The 18,686-nt window shown below is 33.9% G+C and overlaps 1 protein-coding gene across 2 annotated transcripts in view; it reads left to right on the plus strand.

Moving 5' to 3' along the window:
* Positions 1-8,175, plus strand: part of LOC119644663 — a 31,861-nt gene extending 23,686 nt beyond the window's left edge. For both annotated transcript variants that reach the window (XM_038044327.1, XM_038044328.1), the window contains exons 2-7: positions 4,201-5,338; positions 6,187-6,362; positions 6,442-6,715; positions 6,804-7,101; positions 7,801-7,919; positions 8,008-8,175. In XM_038044327.1, the coding sequence (XP_037900255.1) occupies positions 4,240-5,338; positions 6,187-6,362; positions 6,442-6,715; positions 6,804-7,101; positions 7,801-7,919; positions 8,008-8,159 (2,118 nt within the window). In that variant the 5' untranslated portion in view covers positions 4,201-4,239 and the 3' untranslated portion in view covers positions 8,160-8,175. The remainder of the gene's footprint in view (positions 1-4,200; positions 5,339-6,186; positions 6,363-6,441; positions 6,716-6,803; positions 7,102-7,800; positions 7,920-8,007) is intronic.
* Positions 8,176-18,686: the final 10,511 nt, after the last annotated feature.

The raw sequence follows: 18,686 nt of genomic DNA on the forward strand, positions 1-18,686 counted from the left end.
TTTTAGAATATTTATAGAGCTCGAGTTCAGCTGATAATATAGTTAATGTTATTGTCGTTGTTGTTGTTGTTGTTGTTGTTGCTGTTGCTGTTGCTGTTGTTGATGTTCAGAATGAGGTTTAGAATTACTACTTACAACAAAATGCAAGATATTGTGCTTTGTGCGACCGTTGAGGCCTTTTTAGAATATTTATAGAGCTCGAGTTCAGGTTATAAACTAGGAAATGCATAACATCGGTTGCTTTTTCTTATTGTTCTTGCTGTTCTTGTTGTTGTTATGTAATCATTGCTTTAATTTTATTTTCTATACATCTAAGGCAAGGACGCCTTGACTTGATTATTAGTTAGTGGCCTAAGTTTAGTTTAACAACAAAGTGAGGCATTCATAAATTCTACGCAAGAAAATAATAATTTCGATGATGATAATAATGATGATGATAATGATGATGATGATGATGATGATGATAATTAAAGCACTCATGATGATAACGACAAAACCATAAAATACGAAATAATCGCAGAAAAAATATTTAAGAAATAAAATTATCGAAATAAATACACGTTTATGACCAAAATCAGTTTGCCGGGAATCGAAGTATTTTTAGGCTATTGTTATGCAACAAACACAATGTAATTTACAACAACTTACAGGTCGCCTTCGCGTATATACGTTTGATAATACATCGTTAAAGGATGTACTTTTCTAACTCAGTGAGCCACCAATGGAAGGCGCCACAAGAATGTGTTGTATTAGAAGTTTATCCAACTAGCAATATGGTTTTATATAATAATTCCACGATCACATCAAAATATATCAAATTTTCCTAACGAAAACGAATGAAAATAAAACACGTGTTCTTAGAATTACGCTTAAGAGCACAAGGTTGTTGGTAAATGCTGAAATTAAATGCTGCCGTAACTTTGTTAAACAAATCCTTATATGCCTTAGAACGCAGAAGAAAGTTACACTAGATTTGCTCTTTCGTTAGTAGCGGCAAAAATTAGTTGTCGTGGACCCGATTTATCATGCATATACCTGGTTACCCTGGTTCAGCTTACGGAATGACTTACCAATATCTACCTATCCATGTACCGGTCGGTTATCAGCCATAACATCGCTCGCCAACACCGCATATGACAATTTAATCAATCGTTTTCAATCGTTTTAGTGCTAATCGAATGAAAAGAAAATGTCTGAAGCTCCCCTCTTTCCTCTACCAATGGCCAATCTTCTCATGGCCAAAGTGTAACTTGAGTGACTTCTCCAATAAAAAATGGAAGCAATTAAAGTGAAGACAGATATCCACGGCTGATACTTAATTGCTATATTTCGACAGACAGCTAATTTAAACAGACAGACTGGTAAATGGATATCAGCCAATTTGGACAATTTTTAAACTTAATTTGGCTCTCCTTGATGTATACAACACACACACTGAAACGCTCGAGACGGGCCCGCCTTTTATTATATCGACCGATACAGAATCACTTTCGCTAAACTAATCTAAGCTTATCTGGTCGTCTCTCCGTCTGTCCATCTAATCTGTATCCATGTATTTTTGTGTTCAATCTACACGTTGCAAAATAAATTTTTTAAATATTGATGAAATTTCATACATGATATTGTCTTGGTACAAAGACAAATACTGTTGAAAACGCTTCCGATCGCACTACTTAACACCTTATTTTGAAAAGCCATTGTTTGAATAACTGCATTAAGTGAAGTGATGTAGGGTATGTAATCATGGTGGATTATAATACTTTTATCTGTTTTTATATATATAAGGCGCTTGCATGTATTCCACTTGAAAAAAGCATTTATTAAAAAAAATCGGTACAATATATATTCATTCAGTGAGTCTCACAATATATTGTCTACGAAGTTTTTTTTGGTATTCGAAGGCGTTTCTTGTCACTGGCGGCAAAATCGCCAAATTTTAAACCATTGAAACTAAAATCCACAATTGGGATATGATGGAGCATATGCTTCTAAAAATGTTTGGTGGGCCTCGGCGTATGCAGGCAAACCTATTCAATAAACAAATAGATGCACGCGCGCGCTTGAATCCCTTTTATCGATTTTTGGATTTAATTTGACGAAAATTGGAAAGAGTAGAGTTCATAAGAATAAATTCAATGTTCAATGTTCATTGGTCCAAATAGAGGGTGGAAGTTATAATCAAGACTTCACCAGGCAAGAAGGCAGTTACATTTAGTTAAATGTATCCTTCGACCATTCCCAAGTAACGAGCATTTTTACTTAGCTTACTTTAGCGATCTAAATATTATTTATTTGTATATTTCTATATATATGTATATACATATGTTGTCTTAAATGTTTTTAATTTTTATAATTTTAACTAAATGTTATTGTTATATGCATATATTTTTTTTTTCTTCATTTCATGAACATGTGTTCAAATTAAATGCAATTTAAGAAAATCACTTACTCTAACAAAACAACAGCAACAGCAACAACAACAACAACAATTATCTGACAGCAAGCTTGTAAACACATTTACTGCCGTATTGTGTCCGTTTAAATACTATCTAAATATACATTAAGCCAAGTAAAGTTATTGAAGCTGCGCTTAACTTAACCACCACCACACCTTTTAGCCTAACTGAGAGGCAAGACAGCCAGCCATAGATAAGTCACAATTCATAGGCATAATGGGGTAAAGAAGAAGAATGGGGAGAATATCAAAGAACCCATTAATCGATTATTTAGAGATTTATTTAAAAAATTTTAAACTCGTACACATATAAAAACTTACCTGAATACACACACACACATACACATGCACATTCATTTAATCTGATATGTAAAAGCTCATGTGTGAAGAAAGGAATGTTCTTCAGTTAGAGAAAAGAAAAAAAGCACACACACACACATATATATATATGTATATATATATATTCACACAATGCAAACGTATATACATATATACCTATGTTTTGAAACCAGTAACTCTACCACATGCTGGTCACGATAATGTATGTTTAGTTAAAACATATCAGTTTGAAAATCAGTAAAATTGCCAAAGAAATACTTTCGAAAAACAAAAACAAAAAAAAAAAAGTCAAATCTAAAAATGTTAAAATAGAAAATAAAATAAAAAATGAAAAATACAAAAAAAAAAAAAAAGAAACTGTTTTTGCTTCCTTGCAAACAGCATAACAACAAGTCCAACAACAAATCAAAGCAAATCAACGTAGTTTAAATGCACATAATAATCACGTTTTTATAATCGTATATATGCATGTTTGTAAGTATGCATGCATCCAGAGAGCAAATGGAAAGCAAAGAAAGAAAACTACGCTTTAAAGAACCGCAACTTGAACGCTGCTATAATACTTAATAAAAGAGAAAGACTTTCGGTATTTTATTGAATCTAGATATTTTACTTAAGCATAACCTTGAGGTAACATCTTCAGCATCAACAAATCTATGGATCGACTTCCGGTTTTCATTTTTTTATTTTCTTTATTTACTTCTTCTTCAAGCGATTTATTTGAAATTAACTTAAAAACGATTTCTTTAAAAATGATCTCGTCAGTGGGCGGTGCTTTCATTCAAGCCAATGATCAAACCTATCATAATATATAATGTTATAATGCCGTAGATTGCTAAATAAAAAAAAAAAAAATAAATAAATAAAAATTTCCCATTTTATTATTATTTTAAATAATTTCATGTCAAACTTTCGCCAACAAAAAAATATTAATATATATTTTCCTTTCTTAAGCGACGTAAAAATGTGGCTGAGTGAAAAAAGTATTCGCGTTTGACGGCTAATTTGAGAACGTTGATGATTCTCTCTATTAGTAGTACGGTGTCGTGGAGCATTTTGCTGGGAAAGATATCTCGAGCTAAAAAGAAATAAAGACATTTATTCCTCCTTTGTCTAACCGGGTACTTCTACAGTTAGATCTCGCAGATTTGCCTTCATTTAGGAAAAATCTGAACATTAATGCCGTGCCCTTACAATTGGTATTTAGTATACCTTTTTATAAAGTTATTGGATGTTATTCTTTAGATATATTTTATTAAGTGTCTGACATATGTGTTTGTGGAACTCTACGTATATAATAAAATACAGTTATAAAATAGAACGCTTACGCTTTCGTAGCATGCCACCTTTAAAGCACTCTCATACAATATATGTATTTATTGGTTTTTTATATTCTTTTTTTCCAGCTCCGATTTCTTTCGCTGTCCTCTTTAAGCTTTAGCAATATGTCATCCAGCATTATTATCCATTTACTTATAGCGTCGTGCACTATTTGTATTCTACTGCCTCATAATGTTTGGGGTCGTATGGCTTTTGAAAAGCTAACAGATTATGATTTTGCCGGCACTACGTATTACAGTGTGAAAAATCTATCATTGTATGAGTGTCAGGGTTGGTGTCGTGAGGAGGCCGATTGTCAAGCGGCTGCCTTTAGTTTCGTGGTGAATCCTCTCTCGCCGACACAAGAGACTCAGTGTCAGCTGCAAAATGATTCGTCTGCTCATAATCCATCTGCGGCTCCTCAACGTTCAGCGAACATGTATTATATGGTTAAACTGCAATTGCGCAGTGAAAATGTCTGCCATCGTCCCTGGTCGTTTGAACGAGTACCCAATAAGGTAATCAGAGGAAGCGACAATGCTCTTATCTACACGAGTACGAAAGAAGCTTGTCTATCCGCCTGTCTTAATGAGAAAAGATTCGTTTGTCGTTCCGTAGAATACGATTACAACAGCATGAAATGTGTCCTATCAGACAGTGATCGTCGTAGTGGTGGGCAATTTGTCCAATTGGTCGAAGCTCAAGGCACCGATTATTTTGAGAATCTTTGCTTAAAGCCACAACAAGCCTGCAAAGCCACACGCAATTTTGCTAATGCTCGCGTAGGCGTTTCAGAGGAGAAAGTGGCACAATTTGTTGGTTTGCACTATTACACCGACAAAGAGCTACAAGTGACGTCTGAGTCAGCTTGTCGCTTAGCTTGTGAAATTGAAAGCGAATTCTTGTGTCGTTCGTTTTTATATCTGGGTCAACCGCAAGGCTCGCAATACAATTGTCGCTTATATCATTTGGATCATAAGACATTACCAGATGGTCCATCGACATATTTAAATCATGAAAGACCTTTAATCGATCACGGGGAACCGATAGGTCAATACTTTGAAAATGTTTGCGATAAATCAACGAGCAGCGGTACTGGTCTTAATACCTCAGCCATGGATAAACTGGATACTTTACCGATCAGCTTCGATGCGACAGAAGATCCTACCCTAAATATAACACGAAATGATGTCAATTGTGATAAGACTGGCACCTGCTATGATGGTAAGTATAAAAAGGTGAAAGAAGTTTTCCAATTTTTGCTTTTTAATTATGACCTTTTATTCTCTGCCACATTTCGCAAGACTTTGCATCTAAACTTTCTTACTCTGCCTGCATTTCTTGACTTATCATATATTTGGAAGGATTTGGAAGGAGTTAAGCGGTTTATTGTTGTCATTGTTGTCTCTTCATCTTATGTTTAACTAAAATTACATTTGAGCCCCTATAGTATTAAGAACATACAACTAAAATAAGGACTGCATACTCCCGCAACCCAATTAATTGATTATTTTAATACATACAAAGGCGTGAACGTTAAATTTATCAAATAAAGATCAGAGACGAAGCAAAACTATAAAGATTTTTAAGCAGAGTGACATCGACTTCAGAACCTCAAAGCTTTTCTCTTCAATACTTTGAGACCACCTTGAAGTATATACGTATGGATGATCAGCGTGCGTAGAGGAATCAATTCAAACTTTTTTTATCATAATTTGAGATCTCATAAAACTATATATTTTTCTTATCGCCGTAAAGAATGGAAATGGTTTACTCAGGTTTATTTGGCCGTCTGCCATTCGGTAGAGATTACAACTGTTGCCTGGAACAACGAGCTTTGAACCCGCATAAAACTATCTATATTTTTTCGTCAATAAGAGCTGATTTTACAACTAGCGTCTATCCAGCCGTTAGTCTGTATCTTGAAAACCATGTTCTCAACCTCAAACTCGGAAATACCGCATCATCCTTCCTTCAATCAATTGGAACCATAATAGCGATTTTAAAACTCTTCCTGTTTTTCATTCTCAAGATTTTATATAGATATCTTTTTGTTTCCTTTAATACTTTAGTTTCCGTGCATTGTAAGGACACACGTATTGCTGTTCAGGTGCGAACTAATAAGCCATTCAATGGTCGAATTTATGCATTGGGGCGTTCCGAAACCTGTAATATCGACGTCATCAATTCGGATTCATTCCGTTTAGATTTAACTATGGCCGGTCAGGATTGCAATACACAAAGTGTGGTGAGGTGTTTTTAAAAACCATTAAAGTGAATAAAAAAATTTCATAAAACTCTTCTTTCATTTTTTTTCCCAATCCCAGACCGGTGTCTATTCGAATACGGTAGTATTACAACATCACAGCGTAGTTATGACCAAAGCGGATAAAATCTATAAAGTAAAATGTACTTACGATATGAGTTCGAAGAATATTACGTTCGGCATGATGCCGATACGTGACCCCGAAATGATACATATCAACTCATCGCCCGAAGCACCGCCACCGAGAATACGCATTTTAGATACTAGACAACGTGAAGTGGAGACAGTTCGCATTGGTGATCGCTTGAATTTCCGAATTGAAATACCGGAGGATAGTACGTTACCGAAAGCAAACTGAGATTAATCGAATTTTTCATTTATTCAAATTTCACTTTATTTTTTCCTTTCTTGTTTATTTTAAAGCTCCTTATGGCATTTTTGCTCGCTCTTGTGTGGCTATGGCTAAAGACGCACGCACTAGCTTCAAAATTATTGACGATGACGGCTGTCCCACCGATCCCACTATATTCCCCGGTTTTACTGCTGACGGCAATGCCCTACAGTCTACCTATGAAGCTTTTCGTTTCACCGAAAGCTACGGAGTCATTTTTCAGTGTAACGTCAAGTATTGCTTGGGTCCTTGCGAGCCGGCTGTCTGCGAGTGGAATATGGAATCATTTGAATCTTTGGGTAGAAGACGTCGCCGCCGTTCGGTTGAAGGGTGAGTTTCTCTTTCGGATTTTCAAATCCGTTAAACATTTGCAAACAATTGAAACAATCAAATTGGTCTGACCCGACTTTTCCCAGAATGTCGCCCTCAAACCGTAACAACTCAATATATATTTTTTTTCTTTTTTAAAGTTTAAAACTATAAGTCTATTAAGCTTTCCTATTCTAGATTTCTAACGATTGAAGAAACCACGGCTCTATCTCTTGTGGTTATTACTTATATTGGTCCTTTAACGCATATTGCGTAACCCTGATGCTTATTTTCTGCGTATACAACGATTTTCTCGAATTTTGTTTATATTATATGAGCCAAATACGATGTTTTCCTATGTTTAATGCTTGCTAGTACTATACGATTTTGAGCAAATTTTTCTAAGTACCCCTGGCTTGGTTACTCGTTCAATGTAGGATATTTTTAATAAGTCAGTTTACTCTAGTCTCTTGACTAGGTCCCAACGACAAACCATCTTATGTCAATAGTAGTTGTCAACTTTCTGGAAAATATCTTTATATTAAAAGTTTTTATAAAATAATGAACTACAAGGTGTATCGTTTAGATTTATTTCTTGCCTAACCTAAATTTTATATTATTATACTGATAATAACACATTTTATCTGAGGGATACAAAAACAAAAAAATTAATCAAAATCTTTAATACCTTGGATTATGTTCTGTAATTATTTTTTTTAGAAATGATACCAAGGAAGCCGATGAGGATATGAACATATCACAGGAGATATTGGTCCTGGATTTCGGGGACGAGAAACGAGAATTTTTCAAAGCCGATCCCAGTACTGACTTTGCTAAAGGTTTGTCCGCTGATGTTCTAAACTCAGCACAGAATTTTTATTTGTTTGATTTTTATTTTTTTTTATTTTTCCTTCCTGAACAATATAGATAAGACTGTCACCATTATCGAGCCTTGTCCCACCAAGACTTCAGTTTTAGCTCTGGCCGTAACGTGTGCCCTTATGATTCTATTATACATTTCAACCCTGTTCATTTATTACATGAAGAAATGGTTGCAACCGCATAAAATTGCAGCATAAGATTCTTTTCTTTTTTTTTTTTTTTTTTTTTCTTATTTTCCTCACTCTACACACATCTTTACTCAATCCTCTCCTCTATATAGCCCCTCATTTATATTAAACACAAACATACTTAAATCGAACACACGCTCGAAGGTACACAGGTGTACATAGGTTGATTAAACAACCTAAAGTTTTACTTAATTTAATCTAACCACGAACAAATAAAATACACATACTTTAAATATTTGCCCAGCAAAGACGACGACTACCTATGAAGAGAGTTATGGCAATTTTTTTTTTTTTTTTTTTTTTTTTTAATATATTCAACTGATAATTATTAAAGTTTTTACTTAACTTAGGTTTTACTACGTTTTAAGCATAATTCATAATTTTTAGGAACTTTATTGTCCCTGACTAAACAAAAAGGAGAATCTTTTGATGCTTTATCTACTTGAAAAGGAAGCTTTAAAAGCTTGACATACATAACTGAAGCTATTCTCCTTTAATAATTACTTACCTTCACAACCACTTTCTATGAAGTTTATAAATTTCCCTAAAATAAAAATAAAATATATGAAAAATGTGTTGAAATTTTTAAACTTCCATAGAGACCGGTTTATTTAATGCGCTTTTTCTCAAAATTACTTTTATTTATTTAAAAAAAAAAAAATAAATAAATAAATTAATAACAAAATCATGTCGATTAATTTGTATAATCTAAAATAATTTTAAAAGCATTTAATACACACATTATATTTTTTTGTTTTTTATTATTATTATTATTTTTTTTTATTTTTTTTTTTATGCAAAAGAAAAAAGAAGTAAGAAATTTTAAAAATGGAAAATAAAACCAATATAATTTATAAGCCTAATGAACGCATTTATTTAGCTAAATTTCAATTTCCTTAAAAGAGAATAAGCGCTTTTTTTTTTTTTTTTTACTTAATTTTAACACTTTTCTATTTTAGATTTTTTGTATATAAGTATGAAAACAGAGGGCTTTCAATTGCATAACAACCGCCTTCGAACGCAATCCATTGATTATTTTACAATCATGAATTTTTGATATTTAAGCAGAATATTAATAATAAAAAATTTTAGAAAATAAAAATTTACAAAAAAAAAATAAAAAAAAGTCCTAATATTGAGTTTTCTTTATCAATCAAACGAAATTCAGTCAACGGTGAAAATAACATGCATTTGCAAATAAAGCAATCATTTTCTGACGCATTCATCATTTCATTCTTACTACGTCACGTCAACTTAAACGGTGGTTTTAAGGTGTGAAGAGAATAACGCGGTTATAAGCGACAACTGGTCCCAACTTAAAGGTGCTTTCGATTCACCATTGGATGCCTTGAAGATGCGATTTTAACGGATAATCGACAGTTGCGTAACGACCGCAAAATCAATATGAACTTAGCATAAAAAATAACATTGAACTTAACTCAGCCTAATAATCATCGCGTATGGATAGGCAAAAGGATAACTGAATGAGCATTCCCTAGACATTGGTAATTGAAAAATTCCGTCACATCGTAATTTTCTTGTAAAAAAGATTTGCTTGAGAAGCACTGCTTAATTGAGCACATATTCTGAAGAACGATCGTGTCATATGGTATGAGAAATTAACAAAAGCGATTGCAACAACGTTTACGACAATGCTACGAATGATATACGCTTTCGATTCGGAGAAAAAGTCCCAGTAAAATCTTTGAGCGCCTACTGCAGCAATATAGGTTAAGCGTGCAAGCAATGGAAACAAAAAACCGTTGCTTCAATCTTTCGTTAAAGGTAGGCATCCAGATGATAAAGAAATGGTATTCCTCCCCATCGAATCGTTACCAATTGTCATCAAGAAAAAATGCACCAAATGCTTGCTGATCACAAAAATGCATGAACACTAGGCACACGGAACTCAAAAAATCATTCTGAATTGACTGCTGTAATAAGTGGTGGGTCTATCTCAAGTTTTTCTAGATTTTGCATAGATCCATTCAAACTTAACATATATAATAGCCACCACAAGTGATATAGGGTGTAAAAATTAATGCTATCTGATGATCCAAATTTATCCGTTACACGCCTCTCTCAATAACTGGACCTTTTGGCAGCGGACTGAGTAAAAATCGCTACTATCCTGTCATTTTTCGCAGATTCAAATCTCAAGCGCGATAGAGATTTTATTTAACTTAACCTATAAAATTAAAAATACGTTAAGAACTAGTTCTTCTTTGTTAAGAAAAATTATTTCTATATATATTTAATAAAGGTGATAAGAAAACTATTTGAAACGCAACTCTTTGCGTGGTCAATATTTGATGCATTATCAAGGCGTTCCAACGTGAACGTGATCCCATCACGATATTTGTAGGCTGATACAAATGTAAATGGTCCGTTTTAATCGCACTGCTCGGAAGTTGAGTTAACTATTGCCGCAAATGCTCCTTCACGAGTGAAGTGGCTATCAGACCGTAAATGTTTGCAATACCTAACGTCATTCGTCTTTCGGTAAATGCAATCACACATTAAATCAGGTGATTTCTTACGATATTTAGCGTTGTCTAAACTAGCTGCTCTAAATTTCGTCCAGCCTGCATAAAAACTCAAGGCTAAGCTGTTGGCATTCGCATTGGATGTTAATATTTGCAGCATTGGAAATAGATTTTATTATTTTGAAGTTAAGATCACATTGACCTCTATTTTTACATAACTAACTCGTGGCTCATGCGCAGCAGGCAGTTGCCATTTTATGTGTGTAATATTTTGGTTTCACCCGTTCACTAACCTAAAGCTTTATTCAAACCCCTCTTTTTAGCTGATACTCTTCTTTTATATTGATAGATGAAGTCGCCGGTGCGTTCCCAATTATTGTCCTATGTTTTGCAATTATTGCTTCGAAACTCTGCATCTCGCTTTTACTTAACGACTTCACTCCAATGAGAATATCGCTCTACCAGCACGATTTGTTTAGAGCAAGATTACCGGATGCTAATCTTCCAGAACTAACTTACAGAAAGGATAAGCAGATGCTAATCATCTTCTAGAACTGACTTGAAGTATACCTCAAACTTTTTGACAACGTAAACACACCGATATGATTTGTACGGAATTGTCGAGAGCGTCTGACAGTGTTCCCCACTTGGTCCATTTGGTTCACCAATCACTTAACAGATCGCTCGGAAAGTATTACTTGACATCTAGACGCACTTCTGCCCATTTTGTTAATATTTGCTGGCGGCGTTCACATTTACTTATCGTTTGATTCAACGAATGCGACATGTCCGATGTCAGACAATAAATATAAAAATAAAATTTAGAAAATGAAAATAATAAAAAGTAGAATAAAAATAAAAATATGATATATAAAAGTCTATACTCAAAATCTTGTTCTTACTCTGACGTTTGTACCCACTGACCAGTAATCTTTGAGTATTGTATTTCCGTTTCGGCTTCCGTTTAAATACGTTTTCAAAAATTTCCTTTGCATTTTGCTAAGAAAAGTGTAAGAAGACCAGCTAAATTCTCAGGTAGGCCATTTGCCATATAGGCAGATAATATCATAGTGGGTCGAAAACGTATATAAAACTCTCTTTACGGAGATTTTGATTAAAATGAAAACGACTTGTTTCGTTACTGATGCCGATCGAATAGCGGAGGTAAACCCAGTATTGTCCACCTAACCGTTTTAAGATCTTACGTTTGCTTTATTGTATGTGTGTTGCCAATGCCAGCAAAACTTGAAAGTTGACCCTTAAATATTAGCCTATAATGTATAAATATACAAGTATGAATGGCGTAAACTTTCTCCCTCGCTATTCTGTTTTTGCTATCTTCAGGCTTGAAATAACAGACTCGGTGTAAGATAATTAGATCTTATGAAATCGGAAATGATTAAAGAGTATTTTGTAAATTGCGTTAGAGAGAGGATCTAACAAGTGTATCTATTTCAAACCTTATCTCAAATGTGTTTTTTATTCCAAATTGTTAATTATGAGTAAAATATTCGAAAAACCAAATTAGTTTTGCAGTTTTTATTTAATATTTTTTTTAAGCATATATTCATTTTGTATTAACAGTATTTGTTTCCACTTGCGTCTGACTAGGAAAGCATTGTTGAGCGCAGTAATATTTTGAATTTCGCTATTGGTTTGCTAAAAACTCCCTTAGAAGGCATTATTTGAACGTATATTGCTATGTAAAACTCAAGCTCGGCTTGATCGCCACGAAATACGATGCATTAACGGAAATTTTTAACAGCTTTGTTGGTATATTAAGAAATTATAAATATATGGCGATTGAGTGATCATAAAAGTATTTGCTTACATTTGATCGAGAGGATGCTTTTTTAAGCAGGTATGTGATCGGAATCTAGGGGCTCCAGTTACGATAGGTCTTAGCGTGCCTGCATCCCTAAACAGTTTTGCAACCTTCAAGCCCGTAACGAATCGAACAACGATCCACCACTTATTCGCATTCGAATTCCAATTTTCAGATAATGTAATCCCTCGAAGACGCATTTTTGAAACGAAAAGTATGCGAATATCTTCTATAATCGAGCAACGATCGCACTAATTCAAATTTGATGATATTAGTCGAGGAATTCAAGGAATTATGCTGAAAAACAGTTCATAGAATTCGTCCCAACTTAATGCAATCTATTAAGGCGATTATATATGTGGTTATTAAATTTAGAAAACGGCCGAAATCATGTCACTGCTAGGTGCAGCCGTGCAGCCGGACTAAATTTGAGTTTATATTATTATTAACTATGGATTCGGGTATTGGAGAATACACACAATCGGTGGTCGCTTTAATATTTATATGAGTACGAGTTGCTTGTTACTTGCCTTGAACCGACAGCACGCACCTAAATTTGTATTCCAATTCCAATAAGGTCAGTTCCTGGATGAAAGATTTGCTCGACTAGCGATCGCGCGCTGGAACGAGACGTGTTTTTAAATATTTTCCCCGCGCTACTGAGAATTTACAAATGGCCGAGATTTATTTTTCATGTTTAACGTGGCTGTGACTTATTTCGACTGATTACACAGAAAAAAAAATATGTCAAATGACAAGAAGTACTGCTTATTTTGTAGAGTGAATTTTAATTATCCGCCTATTAAGACTAGGAAACTACTTTGCATAAATTTTCAATGTGCGCAATTGAAGAGAAATTCAGACAAGGCATTTTATTGGCAGCGCACTTCAAGGAACCTCGCTTTTAAAAGCCCGATTCTATCATCATTTGCATGATATTCGTTACACATCTTCATCTAAAGTTATTTGCGCTTTGAAAGTTATAGCAAAAAATTTCCGCAAATTGACCGCAGCAGATGCCCAATTCTAAACAATACTTATGTATAGGCCCCGTTTCTTTCTATCATATACCCTACGCATTTTAGGTATTTTCGTGGCCCGGAAACTTTTTGAAAAATATACATTTATATTGGCTCTGACGATTGTCAAGTCCAGATGAAACAAAGTTGTCGTATCCTAGCGCGAATTTCGCCGAAAGATATTTCAGGGAATTTCTTGACTTTATTAAAGCATTTAGTCTTCCCTAATCCAATGATTTCGACAAATTTAATCATTTTTCAATGCACAAAGTAAAATGTATATTAGGTACATAAATATGCAACCGAAATTTGCTCATTGCTTGTCCTAATCCGTGGGAAGTACACACATATCTGAAGTCGTTTTTTTTTTTTTTTGTTTTTTTTTGTCATAATATCAACACCTAACGCAACTTAAAAGTACTTTCCTTTCCCGGCTGGGGATGAAAAGTGGATTTATGTTCAGAGTCTGAGGCATAGAAATCCATAAGTGAATCCAAATTTACCACCTACATCTGCTGTGAAACTGAACCCGCTTGGGTAAGAAGACGATATTCTGCGCTTGGTTGTGGTTAAAATCGGATGAAACGGCTATTATTAAACGTTACTAGGAATAATTAATCGATTTGATAGATTCAACTTTGAAAAAACGGCCCAAAATATCAAAAAGAGCAATACAAGGTCACATTTTTACATGATGTCCGTCCATCTACCCATACAGGAGTATGTGATCCACATTGTAGGGTCCACCGAATCTATTTTAGTATTAACACATATTTAGACAGATAGTAAATGAGGAATGTACAGAAAAGGTTTCAACATTCTGTCCTGTCTACGTTAACAGTGCTAAGGAGAAAACGTATAAAAAATGAAAGAAACCAAAATTTGATCACTTATAACGTTGTGTGGGCTTAGCTCATTCTCTCCATTTAAATTTAAATTATAAAGTAAATATAGAATATTTCACCCCTCCATCTTTCATAAATCATGAGCAATAAGCATAAGCAAAAACCTGCTAAATTTAGGTTAGAAAAATATCGATGTCTCCAGTTCACGCTTTACTGTGGGCGTGTGCTTTAACCAATTTGTCCGACTTTCAATACAAATCTACATACAAAAACTTCCAGTGTTTTTGTCAAATTTGAAGCCGATAGCTTGGCCTTTTCCGACCAGAGGATTTTTTACCGCAGACATTACAAAGATAGACGGACATGCTCAAATTGGTTTGCAATTTGATGCTAATCAAGAATGTATATACTCTATGGGGTCTCTGGAGTTTTCTTCTCTGTGTTGCAAACGTTGCGACAAATAGCTGATTTCTTCTAAGCTTCAAACTTTCTTCTCAATGTAGGTATTTAAAAGTGCACTAAACATGAAATATCAAATGAAAAAAAAAACTTAATAAATTGGAAAGTTCTCTATAATTTTTTTTTAGGATGTGCCCTATACATGTAAGCGCGATGATGGGCAGGTAGGATTATCGCTGGAGAGAAATGGAAAGAGGAAATAGTGCCTGTGTACGTTTAACTTGAAGGTGAAACAATCACGCACGATCGGAAAGACCACTGCTGGTAGATGGTTCCAAAAGCGGACAATGTAGTTAAAAACGGATGACTCGCAGTATTGTGTCGCACTGTGTGCAGGCATTTCCAGGAACGTTGAGAACGCCTCGTAGTCCTGGTAAAGCACTTAATTGGTGGATATATCTCTTTTATGTCTTTGCAACACTTGCCCTAAATGTAGTTGTACATAAGCACCACACGAGCAACATTACGCCGAAGTTCGTGGGTATAAAGAGTTTCGGGCACACTTTCATCACCAATCAGCACAAGCAAAATTTTGGAGGCTGCCGCCCATACATCCGAGTTACACTCTAATTTTGCCTGGATATAAGCGATGCAAATTGTATAAATATCGGATGTAAACGTATTCAAGGGTCGCCAATAGTCCTTTTTATGCGTCAGGGCACATATGTGCCCTATATACTTACTTTCCATTGTGACCAAAAATTGGAGGCAAATTTTCATTTTTTTTAAATATAATTATGTTTATTGTTTTATATAATTTTTAATGATTTATTATTTTTTATTGTGACAATTGAATTAAAAACATTTAGATGGTTAATAGTTAAAGATATATATATATATATATATATACATATATATATATATATGTTAGATATACATAAACACTCACACACATTAAATTTACTGATTAGAGAAGAAGTGTTGTTTAAAATTTTTATCTTATTTTTCTTTCCCTTTGTTTGTTTTCGTAACTATAATAATGAGGACTAAACAATTCAGAGAGTAAATGGTGTTAGGATATGTCATTAAATATTGTTGTTTTGTTTTGTTTGTTTTTTTTTTTTTTAATGTATTGCAGTAATAAAATTTGCTAATGCAGTCTCTTTGGAAACTAAAACAAGACTATAAAAAATTCCTTTTTCATATATCATATTATTTAATGAAAATAATAATAAAAAATAATGATAAAGAAATTGACTATTCGACTATTTTTTAAGGGGCTTCTGCATATTTAAAAAAATTAAAAACTAAACAAAAATGTAATCAAATTATCTTCATGTTTATAAAGCTAAGAAATTATTATAAAAAGAAAAAATATATATATATTTGACATTTAAAAAACATGCAACCTTAAGATCCTCAATGCAACTCTATTCGCCATAAGACGAATCTTTGTTAACCACCACTTAAGGTATGAAATTCATTAAACTTTACTTTGGTAATTGCACAGGTATTAGTAAGCTAATCGACAAGTCATTTCGCTCTTTCCCAACAACACATTTAATTGCATTTTTTGATAAGCCAGCACACTTTTAAGGCGCACTGTCCTCATATATTGAATAGCTGATGTAATAATACTTGTATGGAAAACATATTGAACTGAATCTGACCAAGAAGTTCCGCTCGATGCCTTACTAAATATGGAAAACCGCAAGCAGCTTTTTGGCCGTACTTTACTCCTATTACTAGCGGAGTGGTAAAAATGATTTCCAAGCATGGATGAAGAGACCGCCAATGCCAAAACTAATTTGCAAAATTTCGTTTCGCTGCTTTTGCATCACATTCGTTGGAAGGCAAGTAGGAGCTGATAAAGACAAAATTAAGCGTTAATTGAAGCAAAGCGCCGACTGACAACTCACAAGATCAATGAGAGTTTTAATCTATTGAATTCTACTGAACGAAATATCTCTCCAAATCAATCCAAATTGACTTACGCACAACGCTACTCCAAAACTTGTTTACTATCATATAGGAAGGAACACGATAAGTTTAGGTGAGGAGCAGTTGCGATAATGACTTGACTTTACTCTGTCGGGCACTTTGACAACGAGATGACTTTAACAAAAAAAAAAAACGGTGGGGGATTACGATTCGTTTGGATATTGCTAGTTTCTGCAAAGATCGTCATATAATGTGAAAATCAATGCCTCACAACGGCTTTTGTTACTTGCACACCCCGATCTAAGAAAAGATATCAGGATAGAAGTGATAACAATTTGTCCATTGAAGAAATGCAAATCTATAATTGATGGACAAAAAATGCTACGATATGCAAGCTTAATTGAACTTTGACAATGCATCAAAAATTGTCTAAACACGTTTAAAGCAATCAAATACTCAAAAGCCTTAGACCAAAGTATTACACTAAACGGCCTAAAAACATCCTTTCAGTTACAGAAGCGGATCCATGAAAAATTTAAGTCTTTGCAACATACTGGGAAAGTTTTGATTGGTTTATTTCCCTAACTGCTGAACGGAAGACCGCCCAACAAAGCAAGCGTGTGCATGAGACTAGAGAATGTTACCTTTTGCGATCACAAGCAACTATTACCCAAGCCAGGCAACCTTAAGAATGTACAGGCTCGTAACTAGATTACTTCTCGTCTAATTAAAAGGCAATAAAAGATCTATCAATGATAACATTATGTATTCCAAGGTACCCCCTGATTCGACCTATACTCACTCAGCCACCTTTTCTGTTTATGTTCTGCCCGACGGCAAAGTAAGCCACCTCGGAAGGACTTCCTTGGAATGTTCATCATCTCCTGTCTCCACTTGCTTTGTTCTTCTGGCGCTTTTGCCTTCGGCACAATTCCTTTCCTACATTACGTGACATATGCAAGCCATCGCGCATGTCCCCCCTCCCTCCTATCATCTAAACATATGATATGTAATGAATGCCTTTTAGCTAAGAGCATTGGAAAATTTTCCTTCTTTTTTTGTTTTTTTTTTTTTTGCTGTCGAAGACACACTATGTAGCGCAAACGCTATCATAATTTTGTCTTTGGAATATTATGGCTTTCAATAAAAATTTTATATTTTGTTTTAATCGCTACACAAAGTTTTTTACACAATTTTCGTGCAAGTCACATAAGAAAGACATAATGTGCACTTTTTTTCTCCTTTAGTGGTGGTGGGTGTAATGACATAAGGTGCTATAAGGTGAGCTTAAAAAAAAAAAAAAAAAAAAAAAAAAAAAAAAAAAAAAAAAAAAAAAAGAATAAGTCAATAGCATTTGTTGAATAAATATAGAAGAAAGAAATCCAGTTGAACTTTCTTTGCTCTTTCAGGCACTTCTGGTATTTGAAAAATTATGAGAAGAGATAAATTGCAGGCGAGTATTTATTTTAATTAATTGATTAATGAATTTCAAATGCAAAGTTTTAGTTTAGAATCAAAAATTTTATTGCCTTACACTTATTGAAACCAGCATGCAGCACATTTATTTGTCTTTCCTTGTTTGTCACTATTTCTTATTTAAAAATAATAATTTGAGAAAAGCGCGTAAACGTTTTAAAGCCCTTTCAACAGTGGCAGTAGTACTGATAGAATACGAGCGAAGAATATAAACAAAACGAAATACATATATATATATATATATATATATATGCGTATGTATATAAATTCATAAATTTTATATATTATATAAAGGAATCACATAGCCCTGCCGTGAGCTATTCATTTATGTTGTGTCTACGATCATGAAACTATAATGGTTATATAAAATTTCACTTTTGTGAAATGAAAACATTTTGATGTTGCATTAATATAATCGGGGCAAAGGGAATTAATTGTGTTATGCGTTTAAAACATTTACCTGAATTGTTGGTTTTTTCTTTTTCTTCTTTTTTTTTTTTTTTTTTTTTTTTTAAGTAAGCCTTAATCAGACTATCAAATTTTTT

The sequence above is a fragment of the Glossina fuscipes genome, unplaced genomic scaffold (genome assembly GCF_014805625.2).
Source record: "Glossina fuscipes isolate IAEA_lab_2018 unplaced genomic scaffold, Yale_Gfus_2 0, whole genome shotgun sequence".
Taxonomy (NCBI): domain Eukaryota; kingdom Metazoa; phylum Arthropoda; class Insecta; order Diptera; family Glossinidae; genus Glossina; species Glossina fuscipes.